This window comes from Drosophila serrata, unplaced genomic scaffold, assembly GCF_035046125.1.
Source record: "Drosophila serrata isolate PLE 108 unplaced genomic scaffold, ASM3504612v1 contig_382, whole genome shotgun sequence".
Lineage (NCBI taxonomy): Eukaryota > Metazoa > Arthropoda > Insecta > Diptera > Drosophilidae > Drosophila > Drosophila serrata.
This window is the reverse complement of record NW_028257280.1, coordinates 6,214,187-6,233,235: the sequence shown is the minus strand read 5'-3', so window position 1 is coordinate 6,233,235 and position 19,049 is coordinate 6,214,187. Positions and strand designations below refer to the sequence as shown.

The following is a 19,049-nucleotide window of genomic DNA, read 5'->3' as shown; positions in this document are numbered from 1 at the left end:
CATAGTTTCTCCTCAAAATTAATAATTCTTCTCCCAAAAAATACTCAATGCATTGATTTAGTTAAACTTATATTTTTTAACATAACTTGGGCTCTATACACATTTCGATATCGTTCTTAAATATTTTAGGGCATACAACATAGTTTCTTTGCAACATTTAGACATTTAAAATTGATTTCGCTATTGTATCGAGTTCTCGTACTATTTTTATTTGTATTTTTTTTCATTATCCCAGCTGTACAACACTTTTTAATTGATTACCTCGGGGGGCGGCGAGCGCATTTGCTGTGACAATTGAACATCTTTGGTTTTTATTTACAAAAGCATATTGCATATACATAAATACATGGACTACTGTCGGAGTAATAGATACAGGATTATAGGTACACATATAAAATACGCAGCTATCGCTAGGTTCTAAATTAAAATGCGCTTTAAAATTATCAAATTGAGATACATTCATACTTAGCACATGAGTTAAGCAAAGCCTTAACGTTTAACTAGTGGGACACATCGATCGGTACAGGAATGAATATCAAGAACGACGCAGTCGTAGTCTCAGGCATAGTCAGTGCCCAAATGAAATTTTTGATCGTAATCTTAATTAAAATTAACTCAAAGTCCACACGGAGGGAAGGGTATCGAGCAAAACCAAGGACATGGGCTAAAAATCACAATGTGGCTAGAAATTAATTTTGTTTTTAGGAAATTAAAGTATTGCCTTAAATTCCCAGGAGGTTTTTAAAGCTTTTCCATATTAGAACCTCACATTTTAACATATTGAATGTTTCTGGCTTACAATATATTTTTCGTCTTAAATTAAGAGTATTACTAAGCTTATGTACATGTAAATATGTTTGTCGTTCCTTAAACTAAAGAATAAATACTTTTTATATTGTCGTAACCAAATAATAAAGAAATTTTGTAAATTTTTGAATTTGTTTCATAATTTACTCTCTGTTGACATGTATTTTTTTGTTTTAATATGTTGATTTAAATGGTAAAAATTCTACAAAAACATAAAAATGTCGGGGTTTAAATATGAAATATCAGTCGATAAATGAATTTAAACCGTAATCTCAGATTTGTGATCAGAGTGTATCTATGTTATTTAATTTGCAGACCATAAAAATGTGTTGGATCCTAAACCATATAATTTACAACTTAAAATAGGTCGAAAAGTATAGATTTAAAAAAAATGGTGTCAAATAAGTAATTCAATTTTGAATAATAAATATAATATTATCAATTTCAGTTGATAAACTCTCTGCTTTGCCTAAACCTCATCCTATCTCATCCAATCAATATTTCCTACCCATGTCCATGGTCTAGCTCCTCCTCCCGTCTACCCACTGCTCTATTCCTTAGTCTACTTGCTCTGCTCGAATCGCTGTGTCAGCGATGCAATATTGGACTTTGGCGGCGCCGCTGTCACCGTCTTTACGGTGGGCGGCGTTGTCCGCTTGCCCAGGACTCCTCCGCCGCTGAACGATGGCTTGGCCGAGAGCGGCTTCGGTTTCTGAATGGTGGCCGAGGGTGCAGCAGTTGTCGCCGCTCCCGCCGTTCCATTGGGCAGTGTTTTCGTTGTGCTTTTCAGAAAGGATTTGGGTCGGGAGGCTACTCCGCTTACGCTGCCGCTGCTGCTCCGTTTGGCCTGCTGCTGCTGCTGCTGCTGGACAACGGTTGACGTTGGTTGGACCTGTCCAACGCTGCCGGTTCCTGCCGACGGCTTAAAGCTGGACATACTGGGCGGTTGAGATTTCTCCGCCAGTGTGGGCTTGACTCGAGCCACCGGTGCATTGACAGATGGCGTGCGATGATATGTGTTGGCAGGTGCCGCCGCCGCGGCGGCTGCCTTTTCCTCCAGGACACTGCTCGCTGGCTTGGGCGGCGCCGGTCGCTGGGGACTCTTGGGGGGATCTGCTGCAGCGACTGCTGTTGCTACTGGTTTCCCCGAATATAAGGAGTCGCCATTGATCTTCTCAAGCTCGTTAACTATCTCGTTGAGTAATCCCATGTCGCTGCCATTGCTCGCTCGATTGGCCACGAGATCGCTCCGCTTGAGGGTCTGTGCCGCCGGCGGTATCTCATCAATTACGGAGTATATATCATCGTTGGAGGCCCGAACTGCCTCCTCCACAAACTCACAGTCGTCGTAGGTATTCTCCACAGAACGCTGGGCAGTGGACACTGGTCTCTGATAGCCCGTGGATGTAATGGAGTTCGTTTTCTTGATCGATACCGGTGGCGGTCTTGGCGGTGGTGACTTGGGTCTCGAGGTGCCATTGCTATTTACCTGGCCGCTTTTAGGACGCGGTAATCCTGGTGGTGAACGCATGGAGCCAAAGCTTTGAAGTGGCGTCTTTTTCGTGGGCGATCGCATGGACTGGGCGCGTTTCACCAGATTCTGGGTCTCCTCTTCTCTGGGTGTTGTCTCTGAATCCGAGTTGGAGGACTCCGTTTGAGGAGCAGCGGGCACGGGCATAGGAGCGGATATCTCCAGCGTGCGCAACCTTTCCCGATCGATGTAGGTCTTCTCCTTTACCGGCGGCTTCTCCTCCTTCTTGAGGAACGAGGCAAAGCGACGAATGGTGCCGTCCCTCTTGACATTCAGTTTGGGATCCATGTGCAGGGGCACTGGAGGAGCTGGTGCGGATCGCGTTGGCGAAAGATCCTCCTCCGCACTGCCCTTGAGCGACACCATGGTTAATGTGCTCGAATCCAATGTGGGTGGCGAGATAATGGGTCGCGCCGTGGAGCCAGGATTCGGCGGTGGCAGGGCTGGCGCTGGCCTGACCCATGTGGCCTCTGGCTTGGGCGCATGCACTGGAACCGCAGCGGTCTTGACCGCTCCTGCCGGCGGTGGTGGTGCCATTCGTTGTGGTCCGTCCTGCTGCACCGTGGGCTGGACGAAGGCCACATTCGGACCGCTGTAGTTGCTGCCAGGCGAGGTGGCATCATTCAGGGGACGCAGTGTAAAGCCCTCGAATTTTCCAAACAATCCCGCTGGGCCAACCGGGTCAGTCGTTGGTTGTTTCAGCAAGGCCGCATCCATATCATCGGTGCTACTGGGCGTGGACTTGAGTAAGCCACCATTGCCAGGCGGTGGACCACTGCCATTTTGATTTGTACGAATGGTGATGACTTTGCTTCCTCCGGAGGGTTTCAAGCTGCAAGGACACAGAATTTAAAAGATTAGTGTGGGAACAATGGGCTTTGGGAGTCAAAGTTGAAAGTGCTAGTTTGTGTAACATACCAAAGAGAGTAATCGTGCATAAAACCAAACACCAGTGCTAGGAGACAGTAAATAAACATTCGAAAATAGCAAGACAAATACAAGCATAAAACCGACACCAAAAAAGCAATTAAAACAATAAACATTTATTGGAAACACAACACATAAATTCTGGATCTATTAAATCTAGGGAATCAAACACAAATTAAGGTTGCGTTAGTAAGAGGTTGGTAGGGATTATGAACTTTTGTTAAATGGCAGACATTTATAAACGTGCAAAACGGGTTTTTTTTTTGTTAAAAATTAACGAAAAAGTTAACCTCGGCAGCACCGAAGTTTGAAATATATCCTTGCAGATATTATATACTGGATTTTGGTGCTAATATTCATTAAATTCATTAGATACTTTTTATTCCTATGCTAACTAGAGATCTCTCTTGGTTTATAAAGTTTAAGTTAGCTTTCCTAAATAAAATACTTTATAACTTTACGATTTTAAATCATTATTGTAAATTCGTTATTTTGATTCTTTGAGTTCCTAGACTTATTTTGTTACTAGTCCCTAGATTAATAATCGAAAATATTTAATGTTTTAATATAATCAGAAAAAGATTCAGAGAATATGTTTTCTTAAACTCCATTCTAAGGCTCAATCTGCTATCAGAAAATCCATAAAAATATCCTGCAAGGATATAGAAACGCCGGTGGCCAAGCGCAGAGTCATGCAAAGTATTTCAGAGCAGTGTAGGCAGTGTTCACTGTAGTAGCTTTGTGGTTATGTTTGTGGATTAATTGTTTTGTTGGGGGCGCACCTCGCGGTGTCGCTCTGTATGTACTGGGCGCCCTCGGTGAGGGCCAGTGGATTCGTGGTGGCATGCAGCCGCGGAGCAGTTATGTCCAGCTTGCGCCGCACGGTCAGTGTGCTGTTGTGGTTGTTGTTGTTTAGTGACTCGGTGTTGTTGTTCTTGGAGGAGGAGGAGGAGGAGGTGGATGAGCTTGAGGAGCTGGAGCAAAAGCCACGAAGGTCTACCACTGGCGTCGTAATAGCGGACAGCTTCCGCCTCACCTCGTGACTGCTCTTGCTCTTGGGCACACTGGGCGGCTGAATGTGTACATGATGCACTGCATCTGGGTTAGACTTGTGGCGCGGCAGGGTGGCGTGTATGTTAGTAATGGTGGCAGGAGCCGTAACCGTAACCGTAACCGGGGCTAGTTTAGTGGGTGAGGTGTTAGGTGCAGTAGTGGGTGCAACGGGTGCAGTGGGTGGCAGGGAGGATGCTAATTGTGTAGTGTTGCTGCTGCTGCTGTCGGGGCTGCTGGTGCTCCCTTTCGAGCCGCTGCTGCTGCTGAAGGACGAGGATGTCGATACATACATATTATCCGCCAGTTTTCCGCGTGCGAACCATCCGTTCTTGTAGCCGTGGAAGAGTAACCAACATAGGAACACCATGGGCAGGACGTAGAAGAACAGCACTTTAAGGAATTTCTTGAGACCAACAGAACCTGGAAGGGAATGCAATGATTTAAGTTATGCAAACTATAAGGTTTTTAATTTTATTTCACTCACCATTTGGATCCGTCGCTGGTCCACTGTCCGGAGAGCCTCCAGATCCCGTTCTGGAGCATGACTCGCCACCGAATCCGACGTCACAGTGGCAGTGCCCGCGACTGTTGCACGTACCTTTGCCATTACAATCCTCCGGACAGGGCATACCCATACCCTTCTGGCGTACCGTGGCCACTGGCAGGCAGCGTTGGTCCACACACATCTTGTCGTCTCCACACTTGGCTCCATTGGGCGCCAAGCCAGGATCGGTGGTCTGCAGTCCGAGGTCCACTAGGGCAGTGCGACAGGCCACAATCTTACGGTCGTGACTGATGTAGGAATGGGAGAGCACAGCCGCCGATTCCATGCCAAATTCGAGGCGTTCGTTCAGGTGGATGCAGTGCAGCATGCCGCAGTTGACATGCTCCGCGGGACAGCTGACAAAGGTCTTGTTTAACCGATTGTAGCCACAGTTGCCCAGCCTCGAGCCAAGGGTGTTCTTGTCGTAGCAATGCTCTGAGTTGTCTCCAGTGGGTCCCCACAGAGTTCGGCACTGATTCGAGTGGGAGCGACAGTTGCCATGATAGCAATAGGCCTGACCGCCATCACAGGGCTCTGTGTCGCGACGGAAAACATCTGTGGGACAGTATTCTGACTCTCCAGTGCAGTATTCCGGCAAATCGCATTCGTTCTCTGCCTCCCGGCAGGCACTGCCTGCCATTTTGGGACGACAGGTGGCCAGGTCACAGCACTCTCCTGTGGCACAAGAGGCGTTGGAGTGCAACATGCAGGTCTCGGCATTGCAGCAGGCATTCGTGCAGTGTTTGGGCAAACCACAATCGCACTGCTCCCCGGGCTCTACGAAGCCATTGCCACAAGTGGGGGATTCAAAGAGCCTCTCCGGCTTATTCCTCAAACAGTAATTCATGCCACGCGAAAAGGCTATCGTGAGCTGGTCAATGCTACAGCTGCTCCAACTCACGGGCACCACAGAAGTACTCGAGGCAGCCATCACACACTTCTCGTCCGGACATTTGCAGTCGTCAGAGTCGTGCTCCATTCCAAAGTTGTGACCCATCTCGTGGGCCATCGTAGTGGCCACCATGGCCGTGTTGGGACTGTGCTGCATGCTGACGCCGCCGGAGTACTCGTACGTGCAGATGGGACCCTTCAGTGCCTTGCCCACGACGCCGCCGGCAAAGGTCTCCTTGGTCAGGAGCTGGGCATTATCGTTGGGATGATCCACCACCAGTTTGGTGCTTCGATAGTTTAGGAAATTGCGCAGCGTCACATCACCGTCGCTGGAGAACTCGATCTCATTAGACTCGTTCCAGATCACCACGCCCACCAGCGCCACAAATATGTTCAGTGGAACGTAGAGCTAAAGAAGGAAATAAAGGAAATGAGCTTCTTTTCAGGTGGAAAATATCTTTATAAGATAAATCTCACCGAATTGATAATATTAGCCAGATTCTTGCAGTGCTGGTGGACCTTCTTGGCGCTCTCCTGGAAGTGCTTGTACACCTTATTGTCCACCACGATGACCAGCTCTACGTAGCTGGAATATTTGTTGGCATTGTACGGACCTCGGATTAGTTGACTGCTGTCATCCGCCTGGCGCCGCTTCCGGAGTAGGGTTCGCTGGAATTCGTTGCCATCAAGGCGGTGTGGCAGTAAAGGACTCTCGTCGTCTCCAATGCCATTGGGTACCACCGCCTCCTCGTGGTCATGGCTATGGCTATCATATCCACAGGTGGCATTCGTTGGGACCATGTCAGCCTGTCTGTGAAAGGAAAAAAAAAAAACATAAATCGAAGGTAATTTGATATTTCCGTGGCCCACAAAAGGAATTAATAACGGAAGTGGCGCTGGCACCACATAAACATAATGAATGAGAGCATTTTGGTTATGGGTTTTTGGGTCTCGTTCTGGTTCTGGGTTCTGGGTTCGGTTTTGGGCCTTGGGCAAATATTTGCGAAACAAAAGCAAATATTTATGGCCTGCAAATAGGTAAACATTTGCGTGGCCAAAACTGACCCCCGTGCGGCTATCAACCGCAAACATTTATGACAAGTGAGCAAAGAATTTTTTTTTTTGGGTCGAAGAACGCGATTAGATAAGCGAGTGGTAAGATATATAGTATATACATATATTACTTTTAGATCGATATCAAAATAAAATCGTAATCTTTGTGGACATTTTATAAAGGTTTTACTCTAAGAAAGTCTGGTTACTTATGCATCATCTATAACTATAAAGTTAACAAAATTAGCCCAGCAATTTAATAATTCCTACCGTTTTCCTCTTCCACCTATTGTACAATTCTGCTAATCCAATTTGAGTGGAAAACACCTGAAACTCACCTGAACAGATAGTGGTCATCCTGCAGTCGCCCCGTGCTGTCAACATGGGGATGGATGAAGTAGGTGTCCCGCCCATCAAAGACGATGCCATCCAGTGCACCGTCGCAGGTGGAAAGGGCCACCACAGAGTCCGGTTGGCCACGAATGTGTCCCTAGATGGGGCGGTTAACCAAATGGAAAAGGAAATTATTATACAGTCAAAGAGAAAAAAGTGCATCTAAAGAAAAGGTTAACTAAGTTGTAGGTTCAATTTATTTTTATAGAATTTCGATTTATGTTTTTTTGAGAATCAGAATAGTATATAATAACTTAGTAACTGCCTGAGAAAGGGTTGTTAACGTAGATGATCAGTAGGTATCTTGAAAAAGTAAGTATCTATGACCAGTAACTAACTGTGATAGGTAAGTTACTCTGAACAGTAAGTATCTAAGACCAGTAAGTAACTATGATCAGTAAGTATCTATGACTAGTAAGTAACTTTGACCAGTATGTTCGTATGATCAGTTTATAACTTTGAACACTAATAAACAATGACTTGCAACTTTTGTAACACAACACACTTCTGGGACTAGGCCGGCAGAAGTCACTTCGTTCCGGGGATGTTAGAACCAGTTGGGAATCATATGCCCAGATGTGCGAGATGTGTTTCGGAACAAATTTAAGAGCAAGCTATTTGAATTAAGCTTCGGAGATATTCTTCTATATAATTTTACTAGTATGTAAATCGGAGCATGGCGAATCGGTGGACTATATGTATACATATATATATAGCTGATAGGAACGATCGGAAAACTTTAAGAAAGAAAAATATAACTTTTCCAGTTTTTAACAGATTTTCATTAAATTTGATATATAAGCATTATATATTAATCTAGAATCGGCGTGCCGAAATTAGCTTCTTTCTCGTTATTTATTAAATGTTTCAAATCTCTTCACAAACTTTTCTCTGAGTGCCTTAAAAGGACTCTTGGAACGTACCTGATAGTGGCATAAATCAACCTCAGTCTTGGTGAAGTTGCGGACAACGTGGCCTCCGTGGCTGCCACCAGTGGCCGCTCTGCTTGAGTTCTGATAGCGCAGGAAGTGGTGCTCCGGCAGCAGGCGATCGTTCCTCTGAAGGTCGATGGTCACCCGCCTGCCCTCGTGGGTGTAACTCAGGCTTATGTGCGGCGTGTGAAGGCCGTCCTGGAAAAGAGCAGAGCATAGAGATAAAGTTAACAGGATTAAGCCATTTTCAGACACAATTTTATTTCATTTTCGCATGCAAATTGTAGGTGAGCCGAGGTGCGAATGTGTAATGTCCTGCTGGCCGCAGGGGTTAACTGGCATTCCACCCCCAAAATCCCACCCCACACATGTGTGCACGGGGTGGTAGGTGGATGCTTGTCAGCGCCCTTGTGGCATGCAACGAATTTCGCGCATTTTTTTCATGACTTTATTTTACCCTTTCTAGGGTATTATAATTTCAGTCAAAAGCTTAAAGCGCAGTGGTGGAATTGAATTGAATTTTTAAAAATTTTAATTTGAGTATGCAGATTTATTAACCTAACAAATACTAACATAGGAACGTTTTCCGAATTAAAATTAATGCTTTTTTGGTTTAGTTATGAGATTTTTAAACTTTGATTTGTCGAAAAAATTGTGATATAAAAATATTGATAAATATCGAATATTTTAAGCTTAGATGTGAACGATTTTCATTTAGATCTCATAATTGATTTGCAAACTGCCAGGGTATATAAACTTTGGCATCCCAAATTGAGTTTCCTTTCATGTTTTTGGGTTAATTTTAATTACCTTACCGCGCGTTGTCCTGTGAGTGTGAAAATTGTTGAAACTGTTCCAAATATTTGAGTAATTTTGTAACGAATTTTCAATGAGGTCTTTCCTCATTATTTACAGCAGCATAAATGTGTGAAATTACATGGCAAATGTATAGGCAAAGCACAATTTATGGTCAACTATAGCAGAAATTACATTTACATGATTTATGGATAATATCAGCTTGTATGTGGTTTAAGGTAAATTAAGCTTGTAATTGTAAAGTGTTTAATATGTTGCTTAATTTATTGCCAATTAAATAAGAAAATCTTTACTAAGAACAACTTTTTCTGAATATTCCCCTATGTAGACTTAAGCATAAGCTGTTAGCCTGGTTCTCTGTCTATAATTATATCCCAAAACTAATTAATTTCCTTGACTACTTACGGTGGCGTCCAGAGTGGTTGGCAGGCTGCGCTTGGTGCGTCCATGTTGCACCTGGGGACGTATCACAGTGTGAGTTGAGAACTCTTCGAGGGCAGGAGAATGCTTAGCAGTGACGGTGTGTGCTGGAATCAAAGGAAAGGAAAGTAGTAGACATTCATTAAGGTGTTGTAAATGCTGTTAATTACAAAATACTTTGCGGTACACAAGACACACCCAGTTTCCTCCGCGCTAAACAAAAGCTTTTGCTGCGGCGTGTGTGTCTAATAGGCTTAAAGTCAACGCCGCCAGGCATCCAAATGGCTGACAACTTGAGCCCAAAATTACGGCAAAGCGAATGCCTGTTTCTCTGATAATCACTTAACATGTTGCCGGGCCTGTTGAGATACTCTGATAAGGCTAGAAGCAGCCAACATCACTCATACTCATACTCAGTCTTACCACTTATTGGGCCTTTTCAGGCCAGGGGCAGGTCTAAAATTAGCAAGTTCATAAATAATATCGTATAGATACGGGGCCAGACTTTTGGACAAGCACAAAACACGTCTAATTAATGCGACACGCCAGACGGCCCAGATGTCTGAGGCAACCCTGCCAGGTCCTCAGTATCTCAAAGATACAGCGGCGTTTCGCACTTGCATGCAGGGACGAGTTACAGATGGGGTCATTTAAATAGAACTTGGGATTAAAAAAATATATTGTACTCCTCACATAATACTTGATATTATAAATCTGTATAAATAATAAAATCTATGTAGCATTTTTTAACAATAGGGAAGTTCATTGCTAAGCAGGGATATCCAAATGTCTTCTTGTGGCTAAGCATCCTTTTCTTTTCATTTTCTTATTAACAAAAACATATTAAAATATTTCAACTACTATATTCATTATAAAGCTGTTCCTGCAAAATATTTTTAAGCCACCTCTTAAATGATTTTAAGTCTCAATAGTTTCTGTAACAAGTATAAACATTATTAAGTCAAAATTATAAATCTAAACTTCTTTAAATAAAAACTATCGAAAAGAAAAATATCCTTTATATGTTTTTAAATCATAAATTAATATACAGTGACCATTTTTAGGCATTTTACTATGTGAACTTATTATCTTAACCCCAATTGTGTTGCTGTACAAGTGGAAAAGTGGACACGCAGACCTCGGAGGCACAATCACTCCAATCCTGCGGCCAACACGAGAAAACAATAAACCCGAACAGCCCCCCAGTAAAAACTCCCTGTGTTTTTCTCCCTCGAAAAGGCATTTCAGTTTTCCAGCTTCTCCCCTTTTTCCATTATTTTTTTGCGACCGAGAAACTCTTGCTCAAAAGTCACTCTCCAGCGCCAAATGTCACACGCGTCAGGGCTTTTTGTTTTACACCAAGCAACGCGTCACAAAATACTAAAAGAGTAAAACATAAAACAAAATAAAAACACAGAGATTCTGTTGTATTTATTTTTGTACCACAGCCGCCGTTTAACGCAAAATCATGAAGAGGCCGCCAAGTTGTTCAGAGAGAGAGTGTGTTATATATAAAAAATATGGTTTTTTGCTTTTACATTTTTCCTTGTACTTTTGCTCTGCTTTTGTTGTAAAGCTGATTTCTCCTCCTTTCTGGCAGCTGTCTCTTTGGGGAATACAGGAGGCTTCTTTTTGAGTTCTTGCGAAAACAGCAAGGAAGTGAATGCCTCAAGCGATTTATCGACCTGGATTTATTCTCCATTTGATCAAAAAGGAAGCTAAGCCAACAAAGGAGGCAGATTAAATTATTAATAATTTATTACTTAAATCTCCAACATGAAAGCAAATACGTATTGCCTTTAACCCATTTATTAGGTGACCAACACGTGTAGATTATAAATAACATAATAACAGAGGGGCTTTATTTGGAGAAAGAACCAAAGTGAAAGCCTAAAATGTAGGGGGCATTAATGCTCACCTTACTATATATAGCTAATTGATGGATCACGTGCAATAAAATATATAGAACAAGGTGGGCTCCGCATTCCATAGAACCATAAAGGTATCAGGTACTAATTTGGCAACTAAGATTGATGGATTTATTTAATAACCGAAAAGTAAACAATCTTGTGTTTTTGCACACACTTATTTACGCCTGGCTGGTATATGTTGTGTATTTAGAGGTTTTCCAAGCAAAAATGGAAAATTAAATGAAATTCCTATGCTAGTATAAGGAGGGGAATTTAATTTTCGAATTTCCGAAAGGGGATGTGAGTGTGGAAAAACTACTTAATGGGTGAGACATCATAAATCGAGCTAATGACTGTCTCGAACTAATGAAAATTCCCATCAACCCAAATTTTTCCTTCACCCATCTGTTGGACTCCTCTGTTCTCCATGTGCAAATGGGGGGCTTGGTCGTGGTGTTTCTGGCTTATTGTTTACGGAAAACAATTAACCCACAGCAAACTTGAGTGATTGATTGGATGAAATGACTAATGAGTCGCTCTGCCAGCCAGGCCTTTTTCCGTGCTTCAATAAGTTTTTCCCGCCCATGTGTGCCTCTTTTCCGCGGAACTTTATTTCAAGAAAGAACCTTAAGTTGTAAACACGATTGTGCCAAGTAGGTGTCAAATTTCCCGGCTGATAAGCAGCTGCAAAAATCAGCGATAAAGGATGCACAAGGATGCATGTCTGCTGGCAATCCAAGAATCCAGGACACAACAACAGATTGTTGGGCAACTGGCGCCAGCAGGCGCCTCAAGGACTATTGTCCTGAAATACTCCGTCGAGTGGAAACTCATTAAAACTAGAACATAACACAAGCACCCACACATTGATAACGCTGAACAACGGGAAATTATCGTATATTACACTGGGACAAATTCAGTTTATAAATTTAGTAATTACAACTTTACATTTTAAAGAATACAACAAAAGAACAAGAATTGTTAACTCAGTGGTATGAATGCTTTTATATTATTTGAATTAGTTCTAAAACATGTTGGGAATTGTAAGATAGAGCTATCCTCTACTCTTTCTACTACTTCAGGGACATTTTGTAAGGCTCCTATATCCTGAACTTTTGACGTTTTTTTCTCACTGCATTTCCCAACTAAAGGGGAAATTATTGCAGGCTGAAACCAAGTCAAGTCGGCGTCTTGAGCCGGAGGCATACATATGGTAGGATTTCCGAATCGAGGGTAAACGGGGTCGTCGTCTGTCTGTCCATCATCGCGCGGGTCATGGAGTGATGATGGATTCTGCAGACTGCAATAAGGAACAAATTAGAACCCGAAGCCGCGCGTCTCTTCTCTTCTGTATTTTTTGACGAACTGATGTCGTCGCGTACTTTGATGTTCCCATATGTCAATGCAGATGATGATGACGATGATGATGATGATGAAGTGGATGCTGGCAAGGATGTGGCGGCATGGGTGCCATAAACAGTGTTTGTTTGGACTTGCCCACGGGGTTTGTTTGTTTGAATGTTCAACAGGGGGCTAAATACAAAGAAAGAAAAACCCACAGGCTTCAAACTGATTTTTATTTCGGCTCACACATTTAATTTTATATCTTCCCTGCATTTGTCACTTGTCACCCACCAAGGGGTCCCCCTACAGCTAATAAATGAAATTTCCCCACTGTCACCCTCGCTGGATAAAAACCATTTCCATATAACAATCAACGGAGGCAATACAAAAATTTATTAATAACTGCTGGCGAGCCATTAAAATATGAAATTCCCTCCCGCCAAATGAATCCAATGGGATATATTGCATATTGTACTTTACAATGAACTTCACATTGAAATGGAAATAGAATCCATCCATTTGAATGATGAAAAATGTGAAACCTTCTCAAGTGGCCGTCGGTTGATTGCATTCTTCAATCATAGCCAGAAGCATTTTAAATATTCTAAATTATGAGCAAGCGATATGCCAAAGTCAATTTGGACAAAGTTTCCATTTGGGCTCTGATCATAAAACTTCCAACACTTTAACTCAGCGACCCGAAGGGAAAAAATATTAATAGAATCTCGCTGCAATAAACAGATTAGTGCTGCTGAAAAGGGCGGAGTTTTCCTACACACACATATTTTTCGGTAAAGGAAAATGGAAAATGCATTCCTCTACCAAAACGAAAATCGAATCCAATCGAACCGAACTGCATGTGTGCCTCTTGCCTAATTGATAAACAAGGCGAGGAGACGATGACGTCGATTGGGGGTTACGGATTTGGGAGTCGGTTTTGGGCCTGGAACTTGGCTTTAAGTTTTGTTTTTTTTTTGTGGGGCCTAGCAATGCAGTAGAATACAAATTGGAAATGCATACGTAAGTCTTTCCCTTTGTGCCCCCTCAACAAAAATGAGTTAACTGCCTCCGCTTGAGTATAATTGAATAATAAAGAAAAAATTCAATTGTTTTTTATTTCGTTGCTGCACAAAACGAAATTAAATGTAGGAGAAATTCAAAACAAAACCTCCCTCCGACAAACTCAATTGAAGGCAAGACTATACCACAATCATACACACACATCTTCACAATTTAATTAAATTGTTTTGAGTTTTTAAAAAGAGAGGGGTTTCAAATTGAAAACATTTTGCCCAGGCATTAATGGAAGAGTATTTAGAGAAAACTTTTAAAAAAGGAAATTCAAATTATTTATATGGATTGTATAGACATGTTTATGGGAAAAGGAAATGCATTTCTATTCTATTTCTTTAGTAAATAAATCTTAGAAAATCGATTTAAGTTATATAAAACTTGACCAGAATTTAATAGGTATTCTTACATTTTTAAACTAAGCAATTCGAAGAATCTTTAGAAATCTATAGAAATGTCATTAAAATATACATTTTAAATCAGGAAACATTCTTGTTTTCTTACCATATAAATTTAAGTTTGTTTCTTATAAATCACCCAACAAATCGATTTGAATGTCATAAAAACAGCAATAAAATTCAGCATGAAATTGAATTTGTTTCTTATCTCAAAACCAAGATACTTGTATTCCCAAGAGTGTGTTTTAAAAAGGCATAAAATCATCTTCATCCAAAAGTTTTAAGCTTTCAACACATTAAGTATAGTATATCTTGAGCTCACCATCTAAACGAGACAATTGAACCATCAAGCACACCCGCTGAGCAGCTCTTTATGAATACAAATCATCGCTTATCCACCCATCTACCAAATGAGCCAAATCCGAAAGTAAATCTCTCTCTACAGTAGCTGGCAAAACGCCTTTCACCTTAATTTTTACCTGACAAAAAGGCCGCGTTATTCTATGCCCAGTCAACAAATGCAACAAGCCACGCAATCCAAAATCCGGACACGAACATTGAATGAATCTGGGTTAAAAAAAACTGCGCAAGTGCAGCTCAGAGCTTTGAAACCGGAAATAAGCATCGATGGAGTAAGGGTTCCTTTAAAAAGTCTAGTTGAAATATATCTCAAAATTATAAAAATAAATATGAATCAATTCGTTTGCTTTAGGTTCTTTTAGCCTTCTTTTATAGCATAATCTTGGCATGATTCTCACGTCTCACCTGATGGATTTCAGGGCAGGTGAGAAACCCAGCGAGACATGGACGAGACAGGCGGCTTCCTATGCATTTTTTTTTATATATTAATGCACTTGGAGAAAAATAATGAAGTATTATAATAACTACAAGAACATTTTCAGCATAATAAACAGACTTTCGAATTATTCTCTAGATGCTGCTAGTATTTTATTGTAGTCACTAAGATTAACTTGATTTCCTTTTTATATTATTCATAATTTATTATTTTATAACCATTTTTCCTTGGTGCAACATACATCTGACTCCTGTCAGAGTTCAATTCGGACTTCAGGTGGCTATATTCATTCGGGTTTTGGCCTGCAGCTAGTAGCTCCTGGGGCTTGCATATAGAGTATTGTATGGTAAGGGCATCGGCTGAATTATTTATAAGCTGCCCTCGGCTCCACACACTCTACACCCCCAACTACTTGAGTATAAATAAAAATTTTGGTCAGGGCACGAAACCAAAGCCAAAACCAAACGAAACGAAATGAAAACAAGCAACTGCAGACACGACCAAGAGGGCAACATCAGCGGCAAACGGAATCAGAAATCAAATTGTAACTTGAGTGCGCGACTCGGGAAAAGGACAAAGGAGGTCCGGGAGAATCAAGCCAGAGGATGGGGATGACGATGGGGATGGTGATGAGGATGAGGATGAGGATGAGGTTGGCGGATGCATGTTGGGGGGAACCCAGGGCAGGCCACAAAAGCCGCTTTGTTCAAGTTGGTTTTATTCCATTTTATTCCATATCCCATTGCCGGCTTTCCATTCCGGGGCGTGAAAAGCACTTGAGCAACTGACAAGCGACCGGAGAAGAAGCACTGGGCTTGGCCTATAGCTGAATTATGCACTTGAGGAAATTAAGTATGCTTAGAGTTCATTTTACAAATTAAAATCCGTTTTAATTTTATAGAAAAATAGGAACATTAAGTGTTTTCTTGTGCCTATAATTCCCTAGAGACTTTTTTAAGGCTTATGGAATAGGAAACATGAATTGTTAAGTATACATATTTATACATTTTCAAGTATTAAATACTTACAAATTGTTTTTAGAATTATATAAAGTTTTTCTCTGCATGTGGAAGGATTCTCCATTCTCAGTTCCCCTTTCTCGATCTCAACATCTCCCCTGTCAGATTTGGGAAAACAGAAAAAGAGGAAGGCGCCAGACAGGTAACTCTAGACCTCGTATCCGATCAAAATTAAACAAAGGTGAAGGTGGAGCTAGGAGCCCTTTTTATTCCCAATCATTTACCCATGACTTTCAGTTTCTTTAGTTCTTTGGAGACTGTGTGAGGTCCAGTTTAAGCAAACTGGGCACCTGCCAGTCAAAGGGGATTTCAACTTCATTATTCAGGGAAGAAGATCCCTTCATTAGAAGGCCATAAAATGGACACTGATCTGCCATAAAATACCAAGACATCTGAATAGAAGATCTTGGGAGTGTACAAAGGAAATGCTCGATCTCTTTTATCCCAAATTTACTTTCTATAAATAATATCAGAAGACCCCAGGCTCCACTCCCAGGCAGTCTGTTTTATTTTTGTTGCACTTTCAATGCAGTTTGTTTTGTATTTTTCACTTTTTTCCTGTCTTGTGTCTCCCCCTCATTTGGCGGAAATTAATTGCTGACAGGATTTGGCTGGCGTTGTGCATAAATTATGCTCTCGAGACGGCCATTTATATAAATCAATACTTCTGTACTTGCTGACAGGCCGCTGCAACGTCTCAAGGAATCGCTGAAGATGCACGCTAAACAGCCGTGACCTTATTCCTATGTACGCCACTGTACTGTTGCTTACATTTGGTGTTTAGTGGGTTAAGGGGTCGATCTTGATTAATAGAAATAGGAAATTGAATTGCGTAACAATTACCTTTTATTGCAGGGAATTTATTGTGGAAATTGATTACATGTTCAATATTTTCAAAGTTCAAACGAGCAGAAAAATTCACGCTCATTATGTGCTTATTTGCTGAAAACGTGACAATTGTTTAACCAAATTTTAATACAATAAATAAATGTGTATTGTAGTGTTATAATTCTATGTAGCATTTGTTTTGTAACCTAATTATTTGTGTATAACAAAACAGAACATTGGGATTTTCATGGGCCATTAAAACGTGCTTTTAAATAATAATACTATTTACTGAATGGGTTTTATAAATTGTGAATTTTTAAATATATAAAAAAAGAGACAGGCAATAGACCTTGTAGTATTCTTTTGTAGTATAATGTTTATGCTTTTCATTGATTTACTTGCATGCCTGCATTTTTGTGATCCTTTGTCCTGTTTACTTTTCATTGAGTCAGTCATCGGTTTACCTTCGGTTGTCAATCATCTGCAATGCATTTATTTCCGCACATCACTGGTATAAATCAGTTACACCCTCCCTTCTTTATGTGAAAACCTCCCCCCAAGCGAGGAAAACTTCCCCAGATACATAAATAAACTCTGATCAATGCAATAATCTGCATTGTGCAAAATCATGAAGGCATTTTCTCTATGATTTGGATAAAGATCATGAGTCTTACGGTTCTTGCACCTGCCATCTGACAGGGTCAGACAAAAGAACGCCAGGTGGTCAAAACCATTTCTGGCCAGGTCAACACTGGCCATGTGCAACGGCAAGTGAAAACAAAGCAACGATTTAGCGTTTACATTTCGAGTGCAGCACAACGAGCACAGTGGAATTCATTCGAGACACTTCAATGACAAGGACCTCCATTCTTTTATCCTTCCCCTGCTACGCTTTAGCTGGACCAAGGTCAAGGATCTGGGCAATTAACACCCGGAGCTCTGTAGGGTGGCAGTTAGCACACAGGGGCAAACACCCCCGAAGGCACACACTTCTTCTAAATTCAACAGAGATTTGGCAAGTGTCTGCGAAGGTGAGGGACCACCCATGGCTTAAAATTCCCTTTGTGACTTTGCACAGCATGGCATATGCTTCTGCCTCAAGATTATCTAGGGGAAAACCCACCGACACAAGTGCAGTGAATACTCGGGAATCGATATACACTCAGGAAAAGGTGAAACATTCAGTTTTATTCTCTAAAGTTTAGTTTTCTTTTGTATTTTGTAAAGTGTAAGATGAGAAAAGGACATCAAATTCAGGTAGATAGACACATCTAGCTAATCCGTTAAATTTCACACCCGCTGTGGTTGATTCTCATCAGCAACCAGGTACAGCCAATAGGTTCCTGCACAAATCCATCCAAAGGATTTCAATATTTGCTGGTCTCTCAAAACCATACCTCTTCCAAACCCAACATTCACCCTCACCAAGCTCTGTTGTTTACTTGGGCATTAAAATTGTCAACTTTATTATCGGGTCTGTGTTGTTTTATGCCACAGCTCTGGCTCATAAAAAAGGCAACAACCTGACGCAGGTATTTCTTGCTGATAACACCAAAAAAGGAAATAATAATAATAATAACGGAGTGCAACTTGTTGGCAATTGCGCAGATATCACCCACCGGTCTTTGGCACCGTCATTAAATCATAAAATGCACAGAGAAATGGTCGGTAGACGGATAAAAAGGTCAACAAGTCGGTGGAAACTTAACTTTACCGTAATTGGAATACGATACTAAATCAACAGTTGTAAGGTTTGCCTTTAAGGTAGGGGAATAGATATCTCTAAATCCATTGAAGATACCTTCTTGAATGGCTTTGGAAATGTAGATAAAAAGTTCCGTAAACAAAGATAGTTGTATATATTCTATTAATTATTCTTTGTATACGACTTGTTGAATGTTTACACAAAAACTGGATTACTAGGGAGTTGGTTTTTTGTTTATATCAAGAAACTAGATTGACAATATACTATGAAATATTGATTGCTTCATTCTAAAATGATAAATTAAGTCTTTAGCTTACCTAGTATGATTTTCTTTGTTTTCAAATAATAAAAAAAAAACGTTTTCTATATAAGTAAAACACTTTGCTTCCTGGTTACACCCCTTTGTCTAGTTTAGACTCAATCCTTATCTCATTTTCATAAAGCATCTGTGAGATTTACAACATCTATGGCTGTCGCCAGATGTAGATGAAGTGCGGAGTATATAGGAAATCCAGTGATTAAATAAAATCTCCGACTACTTTGCGACTATAATGACGCTTGCCGATCATGATGATGATGTTGCTGACCGACTGACTGACAGACTGATTGCT

The 19,049-nt window shown here is 41.3% G+C and overlaps 1 protein-coding gene across 2 annotated transcripts in view; it reads right to left on the bottom strand.

Moving 5' to 3' along the window:
- Positions 1-52: 52 nt before the first annotated feature.
- Meltrin (disintegrin and metalloproteinase domain-containing protein meltrin) overlaps positions 53-19,049 on the bottom strand; it is a 39,703-nt gene continuing 20,706 nt past the window's right edge. Inside the window, exons 1-8 of one of the 2 annotated variants that reach the window (XM_086840736.1) lie at positions 15,915-17,282; positions 9,353-9,474; positions 8,123-8,329; positions 7,145-7,296; positions 6,231-6,564; positions 4,803-6,162; positions 4,609-4,738; positions 53-3,170 (exon numbers count right to left, since the gene is read on the bottom strand). In XM_086840736.1, coding sequence (XP_086696862.1) covers positions 1,370-3,170; positions 4,609-4,738; positions 4,803-6,162; positions 6,231-6,564; positions 7,145-7,296; positions 8,123-8,329; positions 9,353-9,474; positions 15,915-15,969 — 4,161 coding nt within the window. In that variant the 5' untranslated portion in view covers positions 15,970-17,282 and the 3' untranslated portion in view covers positions 53-1,369. Of the gene's footprint in view, positions 3,171-4,608; positions 4,739-4,802; positions 6,163-6,230; positions 6,565-7,144; positions 7,297-8,122; positions 8,330-9,352; positions 9,475-15,914; positions 17,283-19,049 lie in introns of those variants that run through there. The other variant, XM_020955220.2, reaches the window with a different exon arrangement.